General features: G+C 42.7%; 2 protein-coding genes across 5 annotated transcripts in view; one reads left to right on the forward strand and one right to left on the reverse strand.

Moving 5' to 3' along the window:
• The window catches only part of LOC147122616 (neuronal vesicle trafficking-associated protein 1-like), an 82,481-nt gene extending 76,556 nt beyond the window's left edge, over positions 1-5,925 (forward strand). The window contains exon 5 of the mRNA XM_086007858.1: positions 3,763-5,925. Coding sequence (XP_085863984.1) covers positions 3,763-3,966 — 204 coding nt within the window. The 3' untranslated portion in view covers positions 3,967-5,925. The remainder of the gene's footprint in view (positions 1-3,762) is intronic.
• Positions 5,926-6,759: 834 nt separating this feature from the next.
• Positions 6,760-24,263, reverse strand: part of stx18 (syntaxin 18) — a 189,104-nt gene continuing 171,600 nt past the window's right edge. For all 4 annotated transcript variants that reach the window (XM_086007820.1, XM_086007828.1, XM_086007837.1 and 1 more), the window contains 4 exons: positions 21,604-21,662; positions 12,223-12,292; positions 10,284-10,364; positions 6,760-7,405 (listed from right to left, as the gene is read on the reverse strand). In XM_086007820.1, coding sequence (XP_085863946.1) covers positions 7,310-7,405; positions 10,284-10,364; positions 12,223-12,292; positions 21,604-21,662 — 306 coding nt within the window. In that variant the 3' untranslated portion in view covers positions 6,760-7,309. The remainder of the gene's footprint in view (positions 7,406-10,283; positions 10,365-12,222; positions 12,293-21,603; positions 21,663-24,263) is intronic.

The raw sequence follows: 24,263 nt of genomic DNA on the forward strand, positions 1-24,263 counted from the left end.
ATATCCTATGTAATTATGCTGTTTGTTACAAACAGATGGGTTTTATTTAAAGAGTGGGCTCACAAATAACCAAAGCTATAGCATTAGACATACTCACATGGCAACCTGGAAAACTAGCAAAATCTGACCAATAACTTCAGAAAAGTTGATATGGCCACAAAACGGAACAGCTGTAGCTCAGCGGTAGCACTCTCGCCTCCGAGTCAGAAAGTTGTTGGTTTAAGTCCCACTCCAAAGACTTGAGCACACAATCTAGGCTGACACTCAGTGCAGTGCTGAAGGAGTATTGCACTGTTGGAGGTGCCGTCTTTCGGATGAGACTGTGAACGTCTGCCCTCTCAGCTGGACGTAAATGGCATAATTCGAAGAACAGTGAAGTTTTCAAACAACATCACTAAAACAGATGATCTGATCATGATCATGGTGTTATTTGTGGGACTTTGCTGAGCACAGATTGGCTGCCCACATTACAACAGCAATTTATGGCAGAATCCTTCGGCCCTTCCCCGAACTGTACCTTGTACCTGATGCTGCGCCAGGGAATGGAATTTTGCTATAGGACATCTTGATCTTCCAAAACTATTGCGAAAATACCTTTTCACAGCCTGGTTCCACTCACTGGAGCAGCTTCAGAGAGGAACTGGGAGCGGCACTGATTTTCAACCACAAGTGACCCCAAAGTGTTGGCAGACTGCGTGATGGCATGTATGGAGTTAGGGACATGACGAGCTTCAATATTAGATGAACCCCTTTGCTAGCAGATAGCAATTTTAAAATATTGCACTATAGTGTGTAAATTTAAAAGTTTTTAGATTGGAAAAATTAAAACGGCAGGTTTCATATATACATAGAATCGTGGAATGAGGCAGCACACAAGCAGGCCATTCGTGCCTATAACTGAAGTCCCTCATCCCTGGTACCATTCTAGTAAATCTCCTCTACACCCTCTCCAAGGCCTCGACATTGGTGATGCAGTTTCACTGTGATTGCTGATCACAGGACATCAACACTACTGGATATTTTGTGACTGTTAATGAATTTTTCTACAAAAAACACAATACTGCAGATGCTAGAAATCTGATGGGGAAAACCCTCCCCAAAATGCTGGAAACACTCAGGTAGTCAGCCACCATCTGTAAAGAAAGGAAACTATTGATGTTTCAGCTACAGGGCTATGGGTGAAACATTCATATTTTCCGTTCTTTACAGATGCTGCCAAACTTGCTCAGTGTTTCCAGCATTTTCTGTGTCCTTTTCCAGGATTTTTTTCCAACTTGGGTGGCTATTAGGAGAATGACTGAAAGCCTGGCCATGTAGCTCAGGCTAAAAGCAGTGATTCATGTTTAGCAGTTTAAAACTTCTTCCTTCTTGGGCAGTCCCTCGGAACCGAGGATGACTTGCTTCCACACTAAAAATGAGTTCTCAGGTGACTGATGAGTCCAATGTGGGACCTACAGTCTCTGTCACAGGTGCGGCAGATGGTGGTTGAAGGGGCGGGTGGGTGGGGTGCTTGCGCTTGGCTTCCATTTGCTCCCGGCGAAGAGGCTCAAGGTGTTCGGCGCCTTCTCGGACGCTTCTCCTCCACTTTGTGCGGTCTTGGACCAGGGATTCCCAGGTGTCAGTGGGGATGTTGTACTTTTTCAAGGAGGCTTTGAGGGTGTCCTTGAAGCGTTTCCTCTGCCCACCTGGGGCTCTCTTGCCGTGCCGGAGCTCCGAGTAGAGCGCTTGTTTTGGGAGTCTCGTATAGGGCATGCGGATGATGTGACCCGTCCATCGGAGCTGATTGAGCGTGGTCAAAGCATCGATGCTGGGGATGTTGACCTGAGCAAGAACACCGACGTTGGTGCGCCTATCCTGCCAATGAATTTGCAGGATCTTGCAGTTTAAAACAACAGTTCTTAATCATCACTGGTATTTTAAAACCACTTTCTGCTACCAAACTTTCAACAGTGCTTTGATGAGCTTTTTACAAAAGCACATGACTCTTCTTCACGAAGATCTGCCTTGACGCAGGGATTTGTACACTTAGTTGAACGAAACCAATTGGCAGCTGCTGTTATATTTATTCTCCCCAGGGATCCCTCTGGAAAGAGAGCTGATCAAAGACACAAGGGCTGCAGCTAAAGATACCTGATTCAGGCAGACTCCCACTGCTCCAGGACAAAGCAAATCTGTCAAAAATAAATATAAGATAGTCACCAATAAATCCATTAGGGAATTCAGGAGAAGTGTCTTTACCCAAAGAGTGGTAAGAATGTGGAACTCGCTAACACAAGGAGTTGCGGCAAATAGCAGACGCATTTAAGGGGAAGCTAGATAAACACACGAGGGAGAAAGGAATATTCTATGTAAACAGGACACCCCTTTGGTGGGGCAGACAAAGTTATTTTTTTCTCTTGCAACAGCCTGGAAAATAAGTTAATTATTTCTAACACTTGGGTGAGATTCATATCGTCTAACACTTGATAGCCATTACAAATGCTTGATCCTTATGGATCCGTTAGGAAACTGCAAAATAACATCATCTACAAAGGATCCAAAACTTGATCTGCAGTACAACAGTAAATGGGGCAATCAAAAGTTTTTACAGCCCACAGAGAATTTCTACCACCATTTAATGGTCTGTGATCTCCCAAACAATGTGTGTATTGAACTAACAAAATACAGGAAACTTTTGATTTACCGGCACCTAAATAACCGGAAATGTCGGTTAACCAGAAAAATTCAGGAGTAGGTTCAGGTAACTTGTATTACTTGCCTTCCTCCATTTGTTGCTGTGCAAGGGTGTGGCTGCAGCTGTTGCTAAGCTACAGAGACCCTTGCAACTTCTGGCCATTGTTCTGAAGCTGTAAGCAACAGGGTTTGTTGCTTTATACGGAGCTCTCGGCGCCATATCTTTTACTATAGCTTTCGGTTATCTGGAATTTTTGATGAACCGGCACCACGTTGGTGCCGGATAAAAGAAAGTTTCCTGTAGCTGCATTCCTTTCCAGTGCTCAGAAATTTTGAAACACATTTTCAGTTGTTTTCAACGGGCCCTGCCCCTGGCACAGTGAAGGCAAGGCAGTGAAAGGGGGGAGGGGGGGGACGGACTCCTGTTGTGCAGGGTTGAAAGCCTGTGGTGGGCAAGGAGAGACTGTCGGCAGACAGTATGGATTCAGAGGAAAGCTCACATACCCGTTTAGTGGCCACTGAACTCTTGAAATCAGAGTTGCTTCAGGAGTTAAGTCAAAAACTGAGGTGAGTCTGGGCAAGTTGGAATTAAGATGGAGGAGTGACGAAGTCCAGGATATTTGAAATTCCAAGTGGGCGTCAGAATCAGCAGGTTAACATATAAATGTGATATTATTTTAGAACCGTATGCCAGTATAAGAAGCTGTTCAGTAAGCTGCTCATCTGTTCATGAGATGGTACAAATTGCAAAGAATATGGAGTCATACTGTCATTTGTAGTGGATCATGACCTCTCCTCCAAATGACCATTGTAAATTAATCAGACTTATTTCAGTACTATGAAAATGAGTGCACGATAATCTGCATCATCCTCTCAATTCTGTAAATTCATATTGCTTTAGGAAGTTGAGATTACACAACATTGGTCACAGGTTTCATTCTGATAAAGTAACTCATTACTGTATAATGTTTAGGGGAAAAAAAAAAGCGAAGGCATTGCATTTTTCTCGTTGCGAGTTATTTCCACTAATACCAGCCTGTGGGGATTAAGTGTTATTTATTTCTTTGTTTGTTGCTTTCTTCTCTTCAGCATAACCGCTGCATTCCAGCTGGGTTGGAGACCTACTACTCTGAGCAGGATTCTGCTTCTCGGGGGAGATTTTACACCGTCATTAACCACTACAACTTGGCTAAACAGACCATTTCACGCTCGGTTTCACCCTGGCTGGCTGCACTCTCTGAAGAGAAGGTGTTGGAGAAGGAAAGTGAAGGCGCTGGTAAAACAGCCGAGTAAGCTTCCAGGTCCAACCCACGGTTCCTTGCAGAAACCACCACAGGAACCAACATTAGCTGCTTAATGTACAAGGCACTGACATTAGTAAGGTATGGAAGAGAACTTGTTAATTTGATCCAGCTGAGTTTTTCTTCCACTCCTCTTCATTCTGTTCATGTTATTTGTAAGTGTTAATGAAATTCTTCGCAAGATGGCATGCTTGTCTCATTTTATTAGTACATTCAGCTAAGATTGCTGTACTTTTATTAATCTCAGGTTGTGGATGTGAAAGTAAATATGTAGACAAAGACCTGCTCCACATACCAATTTCTGGCTAGATCTTTTGAAAATGCAATTAAACACCCTTGTATTATGCTGGTTTAAAAAAAAAAGGGCAAAGTCACCTCCCAAAAATCCTATGTAGTGGGTAATGGATACTTTGATAATATGGTATGTTAGAATAGCAAGTTTCTCTTGTACTTTCAAATCAGCAGATACAGTGAGATATATTACTCTGGTTCTGTGTTAAACTATAGTGCGACCTGTTTGTTTCTTAGAACACGAAAGCAGTAAAATATTTTGTAAAAGAAACCATTTAGAATAAAAATACTCCGTTCTGTCTGATGCAGCGATGTTGATAGACTTGGCATTTAGCTGAAACTGAATCCAGGGAACAGATAGTTGTGGTCAGCTTATGGACCGGCAAATTTGCCAGTTGGGTCACAAAGTTACACACTCTGGTCTTAATGCACAACAGGTCAGTCCCACCACCTTCGTTGTAAGCACGGCTGAAGTAAAAGATGGCGGTTCGTGAAGCGTTGTAACAGCTCATCAAGGCCCGGCCCAGCAGAGCTCCCAGTCAGTCCAGCAGAATTTGTAAAGGCCACATTCTGAAGCCTTTCTCTATTTGCTCTGCCGAGCCAACAATATGGATTCACAAAGGAAAATTTCTTACGCTAGATGGGATATTCTATGTCAATCACCTATTTTGAAGAAAATAATGTGATTTTATATTTTTAAAAAAAGGGATGGTTTAAGATTGGTTCCTGCCATTCTAGGAGGCGTCCTAAGCAGCTACTTCCTGAAATGTGCCCATGCCTTGACGGCTCAGGATTTGAATGGCACTTGGAACTCTTTCTCCTCCCCCAGGAAGAGAGCCAGTAGAGTTTGAATTTAATTAAGCATTTCTGCAGTTGTTAACAATAATAGGAGCCTGTTCTTCAGAAGCTGAATCTGTGCAGGAAAAAAAGTCAAATGAAATGTAGTGTTTTTAAAGTAAGAGAATTATTTCAAACTACTTGTTCAAAATTTTTTTTTTCTTAAATGGACCCTTTCACTGAAGTTTAGGAAACACGATTTCATCTCTGGGCATTTAAAAAAAGTGAGTTTATTTTTCAGCAGTACTTGTGCATAATGTTTTATAATTAACATGGTTTAAGTTACACACACACAAGTTTGACATGATCCTGAAATTTAGCCTGGATTTAGTGATATTTCCTTGGATTGACATCTCCTCCCCTCAAATACAGGAGGGAAATAAGCACCTCATTTTGTTACTGCAAATCGTTATTTAATTACTCTACTTGGTATCTAAATCATTATGCAGAAGCCAATCGGTCAAATTTGCCCTTAGAATGAATGAAGAGGTGCCAATATCAAGCCAAAATGCCAGATGTGGACCACTTGAGACTGATTTCTACAGAATCACATTGGATGTTGAGGAAAAGACATGACAGGAAAAGGGAGAAAAAAATAAGATGCAGACACACAACAAATTAAAATGAGTGCCAAAACATCATGCTTTGTAAAACGTGTGCCATACTTGTCAGTGTTTACGGTGTTATTTAAGTCCTGTTTGTACAGAACTCCATGTGTTTTATACATCTGAGCAAAAATTATACTTGTATTGGATGTAAACTGAAGCAATGAGGGTATAACTGATATTCACTATATAAAACAAATAAAGTCAAGTAATAATGACATCCTCACTGTGTTATTTTTTAAAAAGAACAAAATTTTGCCTCGATGTAAAATTTTTCCCTCAGTTTACAATCACAGCAGGCAATAATAATGCAGTTATAAATAATAGTCAGTAAAATTAAAATAAGTTTAGATCTGAATATATCAGTCACAAGTTCATCCATCCTGGAAGACCCAATACACCCCATTGCAGCATCTAATTGTTTCCAAATCATTTTGGTTTCTTTTTAAATGTAACTTTTTTTCTGCTCATTTTCTCCTTCTCTCCTCTACTGCAGCCACTGGGGCCAATTTTCACCTTCACCACCTATGCAGTAAACTGGCGGAGTGGATCGCTTAACCATTATAGTACCTGCTGGCTTTCATTACCATTCAAATCAATCGGAATGAAAATAATGTGGCCTCTGTAATGAGCGCAGGCAATCCCTCTGGCCTCTACCGCCCAAGTGATGAAAATGACCTCCACTAGTCTTGCTTGGATACCTACCTAAGAGCCATTCTTTGTGCGAGTTGGCTAATTGACCATAAAGGGCATCATGACCAAGACGATCTGGTTGTTGCCAGACTCCGACTCGCTAACTACCCAGCAGAGGTCACTGGCTAGCAATCAGGAGCAGGAACCCTGGCTTATTTCTCCCCTCCCTAACAGAGGACTGCAACAGCTGCCCCTGGCCGTATCTAGATAATTTATCAGAGACTAAAAGATCAAACCGCGAGTCTGTTCAGCACTGCAATTATCCACTGAGCTAGTGGGAGTTTGACTCTCTTCTGCTCAGGATAAAAATGTGTATCCTATTGTTTGAACAAAATGGTCGTGGAAGGATTTTAGCAATCTTAGATTATTATTTTTATTAACAATTTGAAATGATAAATACACTTTTTGCTTAATTAATAAACCAAGAGTTTGCATTTATTTCATGCTGCCAGCAATGTGCACTACACTGAAGTCACTGTATTGCTGGAACTAGAAATACCATATTGAAAACTGCAAAGCGAGAGTCTCCTGATGTTGTTCCTGTTCACTGGTTCATTTCAAGACTTTAGAATTATAAATCAACATTACTGGACATAAGGACACAAAATTACATCTGCTGTGGCTGCCGGTGAGAAAAATAAACATATAATCCAGCTTTCTAGTATAAAAGAAAACGTTTTTGAAGGATCACTTTAAGGTTGTTGCTAAACTGAGCACACAACATATAAACGTGTTATATTAAATAATATTGCAAAGTTGTGTTGCAATGAATTACAAGTGCTGATTTTAGATGTCTTTTTTTGTGTAAGCCAGTCTCCTGTGTACAAGATGTATATTAGTAACTTCAATAAAGTTCCATCAGGTCATATTGAATGCATCACAATAAAGACCCCTGGCTATCTCCATCTGCTAGCTGTCATACCAGTCCAAGAAAAGCAGAGAGAACGAGCACATCACCAGGAAGAAGAGGATCCACACACGAAATCCAGCATTATTTTTGATTGCCTGTTGGACGAATAAAACTCATTATTACATTACCTCCAACGTTACTTATCTAACATTCACATGTAGGTATCATCAACTCGTTTATTCTGTTACAATTCAAAGCTTTTTCATCAAGCATTTATGACAACAGAGGAGGGGAGGCTCAAGGGGGAGGAGGATGGGAAAAGAGGGACGGGAGAAGGACGATGGGGTAAGGGGAAGAGGAGCAGGATGGGGGAAACATAAGCAGGGAATCTACCCCAGCAAGAAGGGGTGACCAGAATTTCCATCTGAACATGGAGGTGGGGGGAATCAGCAGTAGACTATCCATCACTCCACCCCTGACTGGATTGTGTCAGCTAGGGAGGGAACAGGGTGAAGGAAATGACATAATTCCCATCCGGTGTAGGGATGGGGGGAGGCACAGTGAAGAGGATGGGGTAGATAACAAGAGAGGAGTTGGGGCAGGAGAGCGCAGGCAGAGAAATTACAAATGTCATCCTGGCAGGGAGGGGTGGGGGACAGTGAACTGCTCCGGGGGGGGGGGGGGGGGGGGGTGTTGAGGAGGAGTTACGTTATCGTCACTGCCCCTCTCCCATTTTTGTCATCGCGGGGACAGGGAAATCAAGGAATTATCTACCCTTCCATCCAGGTCCTAATTATGTTCTCTGTGAAGGAAGGGAAAGAGAGCAAGGCAGTTATCCTTTGATTTCTCCCTCCAGGCCCTGTTTCTGATTTCAATGAGGTGGGATGTGGGGGGCAGCACTTTTCTTTTCCTGTCCTAACTGCTGAAAGAATGATTCTGCAACCAGGGAGGGGGCAGGAGGGCTTCACTTGTCTTCTGCCCAGAATTTGCTCTCAATGTGGTTGAGAGTACAACAGTTCTGTGCAAGGGAAGATGCCGTGACTCCTGGGCAGGCCACAGTCGGACACGGGAGGAAGACATGGAAAGGTGGAATCCCAGCTAAGCAGCAGCTTGAGCCCCAGACTTCATTCAGTGAACAAGGTCTGGATGATGGCCCCATCAGGGCATGGAGAATGAAAGGTGCCTACAGAAGTTCTGCACTGAGTCAAGGGGGGAAATTCCAAGAGAATCTAACTATTTGCTACCGGTTTCTAATTAATTTTAATACTTTAATTCTTAACTCCTTTACTTATACCAACATGGCTACTGGCTAAGGCCATGGAGGTCAAAAGGTTAAGGCTGCTCAACAGTGACACTCAGTGGTTACAGCCTGCAATTGCACACTGGCTCATCTGCTGTTATACCAGGTAGCTGTTGCAGCAGCTGATTAGTGACAATTAACACTGAAAACCCTGATCACAGCACCACCTACAGGTACAGCTGGTGTTGCAAGTTAATGTTGACACCTTTATCACACATTTTCCCATCGAGATAGTCTTACATTCTACTTTACAATGCATTTTGAAATGGATTGTTGCAAGCGACTCAGCAATTTTAATATACAATATGTATAAGCAAAGCAGACAGAGGTTAAAAGCCCCAATAGGTTCTTTAGGGATATTAAGCTGAAATATTATGAGGGAAATCATAAAGGGTAGAGTTAGTATCTTGGGCTGGGGCTCAGAGCTAGCAGTTATGTGAAGAACTCCACTACTATCATGGGCGTTTGATGACCTGAAGTTCAAGACTTTGTATATACACATGTATAATAAAGTCAAGCGCTCATCTGCCGCACTCCAACTTCGAAGTGCCACCTCTGCAAAACAATCCTTAAATAACAAAGAAAGCCAGATTGTGACCAGGAGTCTGAAATTTACTATTACAATTGCCCTGTGAATGATCTCGGCTATTTACAATCTGTTTACCTGGATTTGTCAATTTAAAGCAGTGGCCTTAAAAAGACAGACCAAGTCAGCTGCTAACATCACAACCGTGGTCCAGACCAAAGACATGTTGTGAGCAACACCACTGGGGATCTGCTGGTAGATACTTTTTACCCGTCACAAGTATTTTGGAATTTAAAGTAATAAGCGAAGTTACAGAATGTAATCATAGAATGATACAGCACATAAGGCGGCCATTCGGCCCATCATGCCTCTGCTGGCTCTTTGAAAGAGCTATCCATTTAGCCCCACTCCACTATCCTTTCTCCATAGTCCTGCAAATTTTTCCCCTTCAAGTATTTATCCAATTCTCTTTTGAAAGTTATTATTGAATTGACTTCTACCACTCTTTCAGGCAGTGCATTCCAGAATGTAACAACTCGCTGCGTAAATCTTTTTCCCTTATCTCGCCTTTTTTTGCCAATTACTGTACCTTAAAACTGTGTCCTCTGCTTACTGACCCTTCTGCCACTGGAAACAGTTTCTCCTTATTTACTCTATCAAAACCCTTCATGATTTTGAACCCCCTATTAAATCTCCCCTTAACCTTCCCTGCTCTAAGGAGAACTACTCCAGCCTCTCAATGTAACTGAAGTCCCGCATCCCTGGTACCAATCTAGTAAATCTTCTCTGCACGCTTTCTAAGGCCTCTACATCTTTCCTAAAAACATTAATGATTAATAATTATAATCAGTAAATTATAAAATAAATTCTCTCTTTCCCCTTCCTAAATCAAAGTGAACACATAGAGCTACAGCAGAACTGAAAGTGAAGTTCAGTACTGGATATTTGCTACGCTGATTGATTAAGGAGAGTTAAACTAGGAACGTTGGAAGTCAGTATTTCTGGTCACAAAATAGCACATTTTTGGAAGGAATGGAATTTAATGGTCAGGGTAAAGCCCCACAGTTCTTTCCAGATAATTTCAGCCCTAATTAATAACATTCATTTGTATTGATGACACTCTGCTTTATCATTTTACAGAAATTAGTCATTCGTCTTCTGTAGAAAGCTGTGCAAACGACATTTGCCAACCAAAATTACCCCTTACCTCTCTAATGTCTTCATTCCCTTCCTTAACATTCTCGGTTGTACCCACAACTAGTTCATGGATATTGTCAATCTCTTTTTCCTGACAAGCAAGAATAAAGAAATCATGATTTGCAATTATTGAATGACATAAATATCCTAAGGCGGCTACAATTTCCATTTCACTAACGTAATATTACAGCAGCCGGTGACAAAAAACCCTCAAACTGCTGTGCAGGGACGTGACAAATGTAACGTAAATGACAACTCATCTGGTATGAAAGTTACCGTAGTGTGGAAATATTTTCTGTCGTCATACTTAATATTGATTATACAAACATTGTAAACACAATTTTTCAGATGTGTTCCTGTACATAAAATGCATTGCAAACAGAACAGAGTCATATGGCGCAGAAGGAGGCCATTCGGCCCATCGAGTCCGTGCCGGCTCTCTGTAGAGCAATCCAGTCAGTCCCATTCCCCCGCTCTATCCCCGTAGCCCTGCAAGTTTATTTCCCTCAAGTGTCTATCCAGTTTCCCCTTGAAAATATTGAGTGCGTCCGCTTCCACCACTTCCGTCGGCAGCGAGTTCCAGGTCATCACCACTTGCTGTGTAAAAAAGTTTTTCCTCACATCCCCCCTGTATCTCCTGCCCAAAACCTTAAATCTGTGTCCCCTAGTCCTTGTACCATTAACTAGTGGGAACAGCCTTTCCAAACCCGTCATAATCTTGTGCATCTCTATCAAATCACCCCTCAACCTCCTGTGCTCTAATGAAAACAAATCCAGCTTCTCCATTAACATCTCTATTAACAAGTATTTAACAACCAATTCTTTCATGGGTTTGGCAAAACTTGGAACAAAGCAAAATTATTGTACATATAAAAAGACTTGCATTTATATAGCGCCTTTCACGACCAGCAGACGTCTCAAAGAGCTTTGCTGCCAATGAAGTACTTTTGGAATGTAGTCACTGTTGCGATGTAGGAAACGCGGCAGCCAATTTGCACACAGCGAGCTCCCACAAACAGCAATGTGATAATGACCAGATAATCTGTTTTTGTTATGTTGTTTGAGGGATAAATATTGGCCAGGACATCGGGGAGAACTCCCCTGCTCTTCTTCGAAATAGTGCCATGGGATCTTTTACATCCACCTGAGAGCGCAGACAAGGCCTCAGTTTAATGTCTCATCCAAAAGACAGCACCTCCGACAGTACTACACTGCAGCCTAGCTTTATGTGCTCAAGTCCCTGGAGTGGGACTTGAACCCACAACCTTCTGACTCAGAGGCGAGCGTGCTACCCACTGAGCCACAGCTGACACAAGCATATTCCTAAATATGCTTGAGGTATTTTATACTAAAATTGGCTGAAGCAGCATTTTAAACTGACAAGAAATGTAATACTTAACATATCAAATTTTATCAATGTTAGGTTGACAAATCTATAAATATGGCATGAACATCAGAGTAAAGAAGCAAGCATTATATGAAAGAAGCCCGTGAGCAGCAATTGACTCCTGACATCTGGTCTCCATCACTCACAAGCCTGATTTAATGCAGCATCGCTCCATGGCTTATTGTTCAGTAGACCACTGGTTGTAATTTCTTATCCTTGGTATAATGTGCTGTGCTGTATTTAATGTTTGAAAGGAGCAACTGCCATCATTTCAATGTTGAGTGAGAAAGTTAATCCGAAGACCCTCCAATTTCAGTATGTTATACCCAGCGTCTGGCAAATGAACATACTTAATAGGAACAATGCATTGCACGAACAAACTTCTGAAGCATCATTTGGTTTTCAGTATATTTAAATCAGTTCTGATGGGCTTTACTTAATGAGAATGGAATAAAAATGGCACGATTTAATTTGATCAGTACATCAAACTGAGAGAATTCAACGGTGTTGTGCAGAATAAATTATTTTGGTATATCACATAACAGTATGAAACTTAACTCACCTGTTGCAACACTTTGTCAGTAAAAATTTCCTGAAGTCTGGAGATTTCAACCACTTTTCCTTCGATTTGCCTGTTGAGAAATTTAAAAAAAACATTTGTTCTGTTCCGTATAAAAGACAGTAACGGGAAACTCATTTTTCTTTTGTTTGATGTAGGTTAAGGAGTTAGGGTTGTTAATCATTTCAAATGAAAGCAAATGCAATAAACAGATAATGACAATTTGGTGTCTTAAAAAATGTCCCAATTCCTCAGTTATGGAGGGGAGATCCATCATTCCCAATCCTCACCAGCAAGGCTGTAGATAATATTGCACCAAGTCTCTTTTTTATTCTTAGTGCTCATCAAAGAATCAGAGAAATTTACGGCACAGAAGGAGGCCATTCAGCCCATCGTCTCTGTACTGGCTGAAAAAGAGCTATCCACCCTAATCCCACTTTGCAGCTCTTGGTCCGTAGTCTTGTAGGTTACGGCACTTCAGGTGCATACCCAAGCACTTTTTAAATATGATGAGTGTTTCTGCCTCTACCATCCTTTCAGGAAGTGAGTTCCAGATCCCCACCACCCTCTGGGTGAAAAATGTTCTCAACTCCCCTCTAAACCACCTACCAATTACTTTAAATCTATGCCCCCTGGTTATTGACCCTTCTGCTAAGGGAAATAGGTCCTTCCTATCCACTCTATCTAGGCCCCTCCTAATTTTTATACACCTCAATTGAGTCTCCCGCTGAGCCTCCTCTGCTCCAAAGGAAACAACCCCATCCTATCCAATCTTTCCTCATAGCTAAAATTCTCCATTTCTGGCAACATCCTCGTAAATCTCCTCTGTACCCTCTCTAGTGCAATCACATCTTTCCTGTAATGTGGTGACCAGAACTGCACGCAGTATTCTAGCTGTGGCCTAACGAGTGTTTTATACAGTTCAAGCATAACCTCCCTGCTCTTATATTCTATGCCTCAGCTAATAAAGGCAAGTATCCCGTATGCCTTCTTAACCACCTTATCTACCTGTCCTGCTATCTTCAGGGATCTGCGGACATGCACTCCAAGGTCCCTCTGATCCTCTGCACTTCTCAGTATCCTACCATTTATTGTGTATTCCCTTGCCTGGTTAGCCCTTCCCAAATGCATTTACCTCACACTTCTCCGGGTTGAATTCCATTTGCCACTTTTCTGGCCAACTGACCAGTCCATTGGTATCTTCCTGCAGTCTACAGCTTTCATCCTATCAACCACACGGCCAATTTTTGCATCATCTGCAAACTTCTTAACCATTCCCCCTACATTGAAGTTGAAATCATTGATGCATACCACAAAAAGCAAGGGACCTAATACTGAATGAGCACCATGGAACCCCACTGGAAACAACCATCCAGTCACAAAAACACCCGTCGACCATTACCCTTTGCTTCCTGCCACTGAGCCAATTTTGGATCCAACTTGCCACTTTCCCTTGGATCCCATGGGCTTTTACATAGGATTATGTATGATATACGGCACAGAAACAGGCCATTTGGCCCAACCAGTCCATGCCGGCGTTTATGCTCCACTCGAGCCTCCTCCCGTCTTTCCTCATCTAAATCTAACAGCATAACCCTCTATTCCCTTCTCCCTCATATGCTTGTCTAGCCTCCCCCCCCTTAAATGCATCTATACTATTCACTTCAACCACTCCCTGTGGTAGCAAGTTCCACATTCTCACCACTCTTTGGGTAAAGAAGTTTCTTCTGAATTCCCTATTGGATTTCTTGGTGACCATCTTCTATTGATGGCCTCTAGTTATGCTCTTCCCCACAAGTGGAAACATTCTCTCTGTATCCACTCTGTCAAAACTTTTCATAATTTTAAAGACCTCTATTAGGTCACCCCTCAGCCTTCTCTTTTCAAGAGGAAAAAGAGACACAGCCTGTTCATCCTTTCCCCATATGTATATCCTATGGCCTTGCTAACCTGTGTCGCAACTTTTAGTGATTTGTGTATTTGTACTCCGAGATCCCTTTGTTCCTCTACCCCACCTAGACTCGTACCTTCCAAGTGACCTCCCTATTCTTCCTACCAAAATGTAATACCTCACATTTATCTGTGCTGAACTTCATTTGCCAATTCTGCAAGTTTATTAATGTCCTCCTGTAATTTGTTGCAGTCCTCCTCAGTATTGACTATCCCCTCCCCCCCTCCCCAAAATTTGGTGTCATCTGCAAATTTAGAAATCGTGTTTTTGCTTCCAAAGTCTAAATTGTTAATGTAAATTGTGAACAACAGTGGTCCCAGCACTGATCCTTGTGGAACACCACTACCCACCTTCTGCCACTGTGAATAGCTACCCTTTACCCCTACTCTCTGCTTTCTGTCTTGAAGCCAGCCAGCTATTCATTCTGCTACTTGTCCCCTGACTCTGCATTCTTTGACCTTGTTCATCAGTCTATTATGAGGTACCTTATCGAAGGCCTTTTGAAAATCTAGATAAATGACATCTACTGCATTACCATTGTCTACTCTGTTACCTCTTCAAAAAAATCAATGGGGTTGGTTAAGCCAGACTTTCCCTTTTGAAATCCATGCTGACTATTCCTTCTTATATTTTTGATTTCTAGATGTTCTTCTATTTTCTTCTTTAGTAGGGATTCCATTATTTTTCCTACCACCAATGTTAAGCTGACTGGTCTATAATTCCCTGGACATGTTCTATTCCCCTTCTTGAATATGGGTATTACGTTAGCTATCCAGCCGCCATGAGATATCCCTTACCCTGGTAGGCAACACACCCTTCGGGATTCTCGTTCTTGGCTGCAGAGGACGCTATCTATCCCTCTAATTATAGAGTCCCCGATCACTACCACATTTCTATTCTGCTCCCCCACCCCCCGACCTTGGACAGCCTTCTGAGCCACAGTGCCTTGGTCTGCATTGTGGCTGTCCTCTCTGCAGTCTTTCTCCTCGTCCTCACAGGTAGCAAGAACATCGTGCCTGTTGGACATGACCAGTGTCTGCGGGACCTCCTTCTCAACCTCTGCTAAATCCCTGCTACCCGGCTCCCTAACAGTCACACTCTCCCTTTCCTGAACCTGTGCTTCCCTCAGGGGTGTGACTGTATTCTGGATAAAACTGTCCAGAAATTCCTCTTCCTCCCTTATGTGTCGGACATATGACTTTTCTGACCAGTCTGCCACGTGGGACCTTGTCAAAAGCCTTGCTAAAATCCATGTGCACTACATCAAATGTGATACCCTCATTGACCCTCGTTACCTCCTCAAAAAATTCATCAAGGTAAAGGATGTTATCTGGATTCCTACGAAGTGTCAGAACTGAAATTTTAACCCACCTTCCTCTTTCAAATAGTGATCAGCCTGCTGTGCATTTTCTGTTTTTAATTTCAGGTTTCCATAATTTGCTGGTTTCCTTTTAGATCTCTGAACAATGGAGGTTGGAGATTGAACACTTTCCCCATTTCAGGTTACTTCCAGCACTGGTATAGCATGGGGTTTACATGCAGAGTAAACCTTCTAAAACTATACGACAATGTGTCTCAGCCCCAACCTCAGAAGACTGCAGTAGTGCTTCATTTCCTTTTCCCATTCAAACCATCCTGTGGATTCTCCTAGTGCCAAATTAAGGGAAGTTTTTCTTTGAGCCAATATGTACTCACGAGGTTTTTAAATTTTTTTTTATTTGTTTCTGGGGCATGGGCGACGCTGGTAAAGCCACATTCATTGCCCATTCCTAGTTGGCCTCAGGTAGTAGTGGTGGTGGTGACTTCTTCTTGAACTGCTGCAGTCCTTGTGATGATGGTTCTCCCATGGTGGCGTTTCCCACATTACAACAGTGACCAACGTTTCAAAAGTACTTCATTGGCCGTAAAGCGCTTTGGGATGTCCTGAGGTCGTGGATGGCGCTATATGTAAATGCAAGTTCTTCCTTCTTTAGATAGGAATTCCAGAATGGATTGAGATTGGCCAAACTCATTTCACATAGGAGAGGGAAGATTTTTATCCCATCTGTCTGGGCTAGAATCAAACCCATGTTCCCAGAGGTGCAAGAACAGAATGCTTATCTACTACACCAGGTACTTTCCTGATGCAGAGATCCATCGATACCGCAAGTCTCTCCTACCTACATTCCTAGACCTCTAGTTCTGAAGGAATGTTGATTTACTCTTAATTAGTTGCCATTTTGCTTCTTTTGTGAGGTCTGTTTTATGGATGTTAATAATTCTGATTTTTACTCATGTATTGGTACTGGATGGACTATCCAGTCAGCACAGCAACATGCAGCTTGACCAAATAGTTTTAAAATTCTGCAGTTCACGTTTAATGTGCTGGCAACAATGCTCTAGGACTGAAAAAACAAACATCACAAACAAAACTTCAGACCAGATCTAAATGCAAGGTCTCAAAAATAATCACTTGCAAGCTGTTCAAAAATACTGCCAGTGCATTCACACTGAGACTTCCAGCCCAACACATGGCGCAAAACCTTTTATCCTAGATTATATTATGCCACCTCTAACCCCTGAACAGTGCCTAAATTTAAAACAGCTGTTCTCATTTTAGGTAGAGAGAAAAATATTAAAGTCAATAACTAAAATAGCTCTCTGTAAGAAGGCACAAGAGACAAAGAAAATTGGAAATGCTCGAAAGCACTACTGATTACCTTGAACACAGAAAAATATGGAATGGAAAAAGTCAAAGGTCATCAAGCCACAGATTGGTGTCTCATCTACAATATCAGGAATTCCATACCATTTATTTATTCTCCTGAGAGAGGTAACTGAGAATATGCATGAGCTATAGGAAGTTCCGTGAAACGGGAACGGTAGCATAGTGGTTATATTACTGGACTAGTAATCCAGAGGCCTGGACGAATGATCCAGAGATGAGAGTTCAAATCCCACCAGGGCAGCTGGGGAATTTAAATTCAGTTAATTAAATAAATCTGGAATAAAAAGATGGTGACCATTGTCGTAAAAACCCATCTGGTGCACTAATGTCCTTTAGGGAAGGAAATCTGCCATCCTTACCTGGTCTGGCGTGGCCTAAATGTGACTCCAGACCCACAGCAATGAGGTTGACTCTTAACTGCCCTCTGAAATGGCCTAGCAAGCCACTCAGTTGTAACAAACCGCAACAGAAAACAATAATAAGAATAAAACCAGACGGATCACCTGGCATCGACCTTGGCACTGACTTCGGACATGACAATGGCACAGCCAGCCCAGTCAACCCTGCAAAGTCCTCCTCACTAATATCTGGTGACTTGTGTCAAAATTGGGAGAGCTGTCACACAGACTGGTCAAGCAACAGCCTGACATAGTCATACTCATGGAATCATACCTTTCAGCCAATGTCCCAGACTCCTCCATCACTATCCCTGGGTATGTCCTGTCCCACCGGCAGGACAGACCCACCAGAGGTGGCGGTACAGTGGTATACAGTCGGGAGGGAGTGGCCCTGATAGTCCTCAATATTGACTCCGGACCCCATGAAGTCTCATAGCATCAGGTCAAACATGGGCAAAGAAACGTCCCGCTGATTACAACCTACCGCCCTCCCTCAGCTGATGAATTAGTACTCCTCCATGTTGAACACCACTTGGAAGAAGCACTGAGAATAGCAAGGGCACAGAATGTACTCTGGGTGGGGGACTTCAACGTCCATCACCAAGAGTGGCTCGGTAGCACCACTACTGACCGAGCTGGCTGAGTCCTGAAGGACATAGCTGCCAGACTGGGCCTGCGGCAGGTGGTGAGAGAATCAGCACGAGGGGAAAAACCTACTTGACCTCGTCCTTACCAATCTACCTGTCGCAGATGCATCTGTCCGTGACAGCATTGGTAGCAGTGACCACTGCACAGTCCTTGTGGAGATGAAGACTCGTCTTCACACTGAGGACACCCTCCATCGTGTTGTGTGGCACGACCACCGTGCTAAATGGGATAGATTTAGAACAGATCTAGCAGCTCAAAACTGGGCATCAATAAAGCGCTGTGGGCCATTAGCAGCAGCAGAATTGTACTCCACTACAATCTGTAACCTCATGGTCCGGCATATCCCTCACTCTACAATTGCCATCAAGCCACAGGATCAACCCTGGTTCAATGAGGAGTGCAGAAGAGCATGCCAGGAGCAGCACCAAGCATACCTAAAAATGAAGTGCCAACTTGGGGAAACTTCAACACAGGACTACATGCATGCTAAACAGCGAAAGCAGCATGCTATAGACAGAGCTAAGCGATCCCACAATCAACGGATTAGATCAAAGCTCTGCAGTCTTGCCACATCCAGTCGTGATGGTGGAAAATTTAAACAACTAACGGGAGGAGGAGGTTCCATGAATATCCCCATCCTCAATGATGGTGCAGCCCAGCATGCGAGTGCAAAAGACAAGGCTGAAACGTTTGCAACCATCTTCAGCCAGAAGTGCAGAGTGGACGAGCCATATCAGCCTCCTCCTGACGTCCCCACCATCACAGAAGCCAGTCTTCAGCCAATTCGAATCACACCAGGTGATATCAAAAAATGGTTGAGCGCAATGGTTACAGCAAAGGCTATGGGCAACATCCCAGCTATCGTGCTGAAGAGTTGCGCTCCAGAACTAGCTGCGCCTCTAGCCAAGCTGTTCCAGTACAGCTACAACACTGGCATCTATCTGACAATGTGGAAAACTGCCCAGGTAGGTCCTGTCCACAAAAAGCAGTTCAAATCCAATCCAGCCAATTACAGCCCCATCAGTCTACTCTCAATCATCAGCAAAGTGATGGAAGGTGTCATTGACAGTGCTATCAAGCGGCACTTACTCGCCAATAACCTGCTCACCGATGCTCAGTTTGGGTTCTGCCAGGACCACTCGGCTCTAGACCTCATTACAGTCTTGGTCTAAACATGGACAAAAGAGCTGAATTCCAGAGGTGAGGTGAGAGTGACTGCCCTTGACTTCAAGGCTGCACTTGACCGAGTGTGGCATCAAGGAGCCCTAGTAAAATTGAAGTCAATGGAAATCAGGGGGGGAAACTCTTCACTGGCTGGAGTCATACCTAGCACAAAGGAAGATGGCTGTGGTTGTTGGAGGTCAATTATCTCAGCCCCAGGATATCGCTGCAGGAGTTCCTCAGGGCAGTGTCCTAGGCCCAACCATCTTCAGCTGCTTCATCAATGACCTTCCCTGCATCACCACCAGCGCACTGTGGCTGCAGTGTGTACCATCTACAAAATGCACTGCAGCAACTCGTCAAGGCTTCTCCGACAGCACCTCCCAAACCTGCGACCTCTACCACCTACAAGAACAAGGGCAGCAGGGAACACCATCACATGCAAGTTCCCCTCCAAGTTACACACCATCCTGAGTTGGAAATATATCGCCGTTCCGTCATCGTCGCTGGGTCAAAATCCTGGAACTCCCTCCCCAACAGCACTGTGGGAGTACCTTCACCACACGGATTGCAGCGGTTCAAGGCGGTGGCTCACCACCACCTTCTTGAGGGCAATTAATGCTGGCCTTGCCTGCGACGCCCACATCCAAGGAACGAATAAAAAAAAATTCTCCTGGATCCCAAGGTAATATTGAAAAATTCCTAGGTATTACTCCAATATTAAAATATAGGTTATTCGGCCTTGGCCAGTTTTATTCTGCAGGCACATCTATAGCTTTTGTTTCGTGCAGCATTTGATCTTAGAATTATATACATTGATCCAGGTGTTTGTTAATGGAATTGTTCAACAGAGGTGTCACTATTTTTGCTAGGAGTGCACTTCAAAGACCCACTACTCAGGGGATCGATTCTTCTAATCTCTGGTCTCACTTGAAACTTATTCATTTGTGCACTTAAGTTCTCCAGTGAGACCTAAATTCGTAATTCATTGACAACAGGGCAAAATGGTCAGTGTGTTCCGATGGCGGGCCTGTGCACATAGGCTCGTGTATAGATAGCATGAAATAAGCGCGCTGCCAGCACTACTCGCGCTCTTCACTGGCAGCTTACTCAACAGGGTGGTGGGTGTTCGGACCTCACTGGCATCAGTTAAAGCAGCCAGCACTTCTTAAAGGGGGGGGGGGGGGGGAAAAGAGATGTACTGTGACTGCAATCAACTTCATTCTAAACACCACTGAAATGGCAGGCAGAAGAGATACTGGAAGGGCTCCCTGCTTTTCAGATGCAGCTTTGGAAGCGCTGGTGGAGGAGTTCGGTGGGAGGGGGACCCTCATCTTTCCACTCATGGGCATGAAGATATCCTGGCTAGCTTCCCGGCAAGAGTGGGCAGAGGTTGCAGAGCAGGACATTCCCAGAAGCATTGCTCCAAGGACCTGGCTGCAATGCAGAAAGAAGTTCAATGACTCGCAAGGCCTATTATGGTATGACTCCTAACTCGTATCTCTCACTACACTCTGCTTAGCCCTGCAGACCTGTGTCCTCAGCACTCACAATTCTACCCTAAGCAGTCACGTCTCTCTCTCTCTCTCTCTCTGCTTACCCTTGTCACTAAATGCTACATCTTGTTCCTCTCTTCCCTTTCAGATTTTGAAACTCTGGAGGGCACAGCAGGACGAGGAGGACGTCTCGCCAAAAGATCCAGCATCACTCGCTTACCGAAGTTCAGAGACTGACAGCTGCATAGTTTAGAGGCTAGAGTAGAGCGGTCTGCACTGGGGAATTCACTGAACACAAGAGCTAGGACAGGTGGCTAGGACTGCCCTGGAAGCGACCTCACATCCTAGCCTTGATGCAGAGGCAGAGCTGAAGACCTCCAAGACCTAGCCTACAGAAGATAACTGTTGGCGATAAACCACAAATTTCTAAGTGCACAATGCATGGAGGAGTCCAACTCCAGTTTTTGTGGGGTCTTTACGCACAGCATCCAGACCATGGAGTGAGTGGCCAGCACCAGGAATACTGCATTGGGATCCACAATGATGGAGCTTCTGGTGGCAGCTCTGAAAGCTTTGATGGAAGCTCAGCCTGCTGCCATCTTGACTCCATGAGTCATCGCTTTTAGGAAAGGAGAGAAAACATTAGGGAAAATAATGTAAACGGGGGTATACTGACTGGATGGCCACCTATAAAACTACTGAATTAGTATAGATGGTGACATTATTAGAGATCATGAATTGTAACAAATATGTACCAGAGGAAATTTTTAAAATAGAAAAAGCTAAGACAGGGAGGCATGTATGATTACTTGTGCTATTATGCAATCTTAGAAGGAAAATGATTCATAAATCTAGGAAAACTTACGTCTGTGCAAATGTCAGAGGACTTAACATTTTCCTCCACTTGCAATGATTTTCATAAACAGGTGACAGAAGCATTAATTATATTAAAGTCTGCATTAGGTCTGAATTGTTTTCTTCACATGCTTTTCTGTCAAGAGAGTCACATTATTATAAAATTACCTCACTTCATCCACCAGGCTATTCATCTCACTGACAAGTCGCTGGTTTTCCTGTTCAAACTGCCAGGAATAAAGCACAGTATTAATTAGCATGCAAAATATAAAACATATGAATATTCATAACAAGTCTACCCATTTCAGGTTCATTTATAATCCCTACCAGATTCAAAGAAAAAAGAAATCAATTTGTGAGCATAGAGAGCTTTCACAGACAAAAAAGACTGTTTTTTGTTGCAACGCTCACTACAGATGTTTGAATTTACCAGACCCTTTCATTCACGCACAATAAGCTTTCAGCATATACAACAAATTAGAGATCGGAGATGCACAAGTCCTCAAAGAGTCAGTATGAATCCAAATGTCCTCACAATGACCGATTTCCTCCCTCCCCTTCCAAATAGTTCACTTATTAACATTTATGTGTGAAGAAAGGTTATGCGCACTTGGAGGAAAATGAAAATGTCATCAAACCTGGGGCACATTCAGAATGCACAAATCATCAAGTTCAAGTGGATTGACAGCTAAATGTTATTCAGTGTGCAGATAAATGAATGGAATACTTTATTGGAACGCTCGACCACTCTCAAACTACTAGTGTGCTCTCCATCTTTCAGCAGCATACTACATCCTCTATTAGTGTAACCAGTTCAATTCATAATTTTAATCCAATTTTTCTCATCACTGCAGAAAAAAATCTTGCTAAAACACTAAAGTACTTTATATTAAAAGGATTTAATAAACCACCCACATAACTGAAAAAAGAGCATCTATTTTGTGTATGGGGTACAAAAATGCACTTGGTAGGCTAGCTACACTTTGCATAAGAAACCAATAAATTTAATGCAATAATTAATGTTCATAGTTGCAATAGAATGGGAATAAGTTCTGTCCCCTTTTAATATTACCTAAAGGCTGATATAGCACCAGCTAGGGATTTTGCTGTAAGAAAAAGGACCCTGGAACTTAAATTGGGAATGTAAAATTTATCCAGCACTTTCCCAAAGGCCAAATTCTCTGAAGATGTTAAAATGGAGCATTGATTAATAAAACTAAATTATAATCCTGGGATAAGAGAGAAACAAACAAATTAACTAAATCAAATTCCAGCTCATTATTCCATCATTCAAAGTTCCCCATGGAATATCTCAGCTTCATCCTCCAAGATACAGAATGCTTAGTTTCAAAATTATATACAAGTGGTTTTGAAAAGGATCTGCTCGTTTCTGAAGCAAGTCATACCCACAGTTGCAGTTAGGGTTGTCAACCTTGATTGGACACATTCCTGGAGATTTCATCACATGACCTCTCACCTTCAATCGCTCCACCCCCCTCGCTCCCACCATTGGTTGCCAGACACATCTATCCTCGCTCGCACCGCCTTCCCATGTCAATTGGAAAGTGAACAGACTTTTGGTTATCCCATTTGGATGATTCTTGATCGTCAGTCAAACAGCCTTTTTCTCCAATCTCCAATATATTTTATAACTCATAAATGAAAGCGTTTAAAAAAAATTGTATTATTTTCATTTTCTTTGATGCCTCTATGATTTTCTCCCGGGTCGCTTGCAGCAGTGTCCAGGAGACTCCAGGGCAATCCCAGAGGGTTGACAACCCTAGCTGCATTCAGTGTAGCAAATAAGTGTTTTGTCTGGATATCCTGCATCTTCTAAAAATCAGAGTTGAATTTCTTAACTTTGGAACAAGCAGGCATGTGGCTACTTAACAACTTCTACCCAAATACAGCAAGACAACACTGACAGCTACTATTTTAGATCATTTAAATAAAGTTACATTTTGTTATGGCTGTCATGTTTTTCCCCACTATTTTGTTTAGTTTTAGTCACACTTTTAATTGTATTCTTCAGGTATTGATAGTTTAAATAGATAGAATGACAGAGAATTTACAGAATAGAATTAGGCCATCTGGTTTTTGCCGGTGTTTATGCTCCACAAGAGCCTGGCCTCCCACCACTCTTCATCCAACTTTATCAGCATATCTTTCGATTCCTTTCTCCCTCATGTTTATCTAACTGCCCCTTAAATGCATCTATACTATTCGCCTCAACTACTCCAGGTGGTAGCAAGTTCCACATTCTAACCACTCTCTGGGTAAAGACATTTCTCCTGAATTCCTTATTGGATTTATTAGTGACTATCTTGTATTTATGATCCCTAGTTTTGGATTCCTCCACAAATGGAAACATTTTCTCTCCGTCTACCCTAACAAATCCCTTCATAAATACTGTACTTCTAGTAGGTCTACGCTCAGCCATCTCATTTCTAGAGAAAAGAGCCCCAGCCTGTTCATTCTATTTGGTAAGAATCTGCACAATAGTTATAGCTGTGCAGACTATTACCAAATATACCTGCGTATAATGCAACCCAAGCGCAAGATGACCCACACCCCCCACCCAATCCAACCTACAAAACTCCAAAAATGTATTTTTGTATGCAAGGAGGTCAACATCACAAAGTTTCTATCCATCAAAATTCTCTCCATGTCAGCTGGCATTCACAAATATGTTATTTTCTTCCTTCTCACATCAGCTTTTACTCTGCTCTTCCAGAATTGCGACATTTAAACAGCAACTCTGCCTGTTGCTTTCAGTTCCGACTCTCGCTGCTGATTTTAATATCCCTTTTCCGGTATCTATCCTGCAA

Source organism: Somniosus microcephalus, chromosome 2 (assembly GCF_052327205.1).
Source record: "Somniosus microcephalus isolate GS21.2 chromosome 2, FLI_Smic_1.0, whole genome shotgun sequence".
NCBI classification, from domain to species: domain Eukaryota; kingdom Metazoa; phylum Chordata; class Chondrichthyes; order Squaliformes; family Somniosidae; genus Somniosus; species Somniosus microcephalus.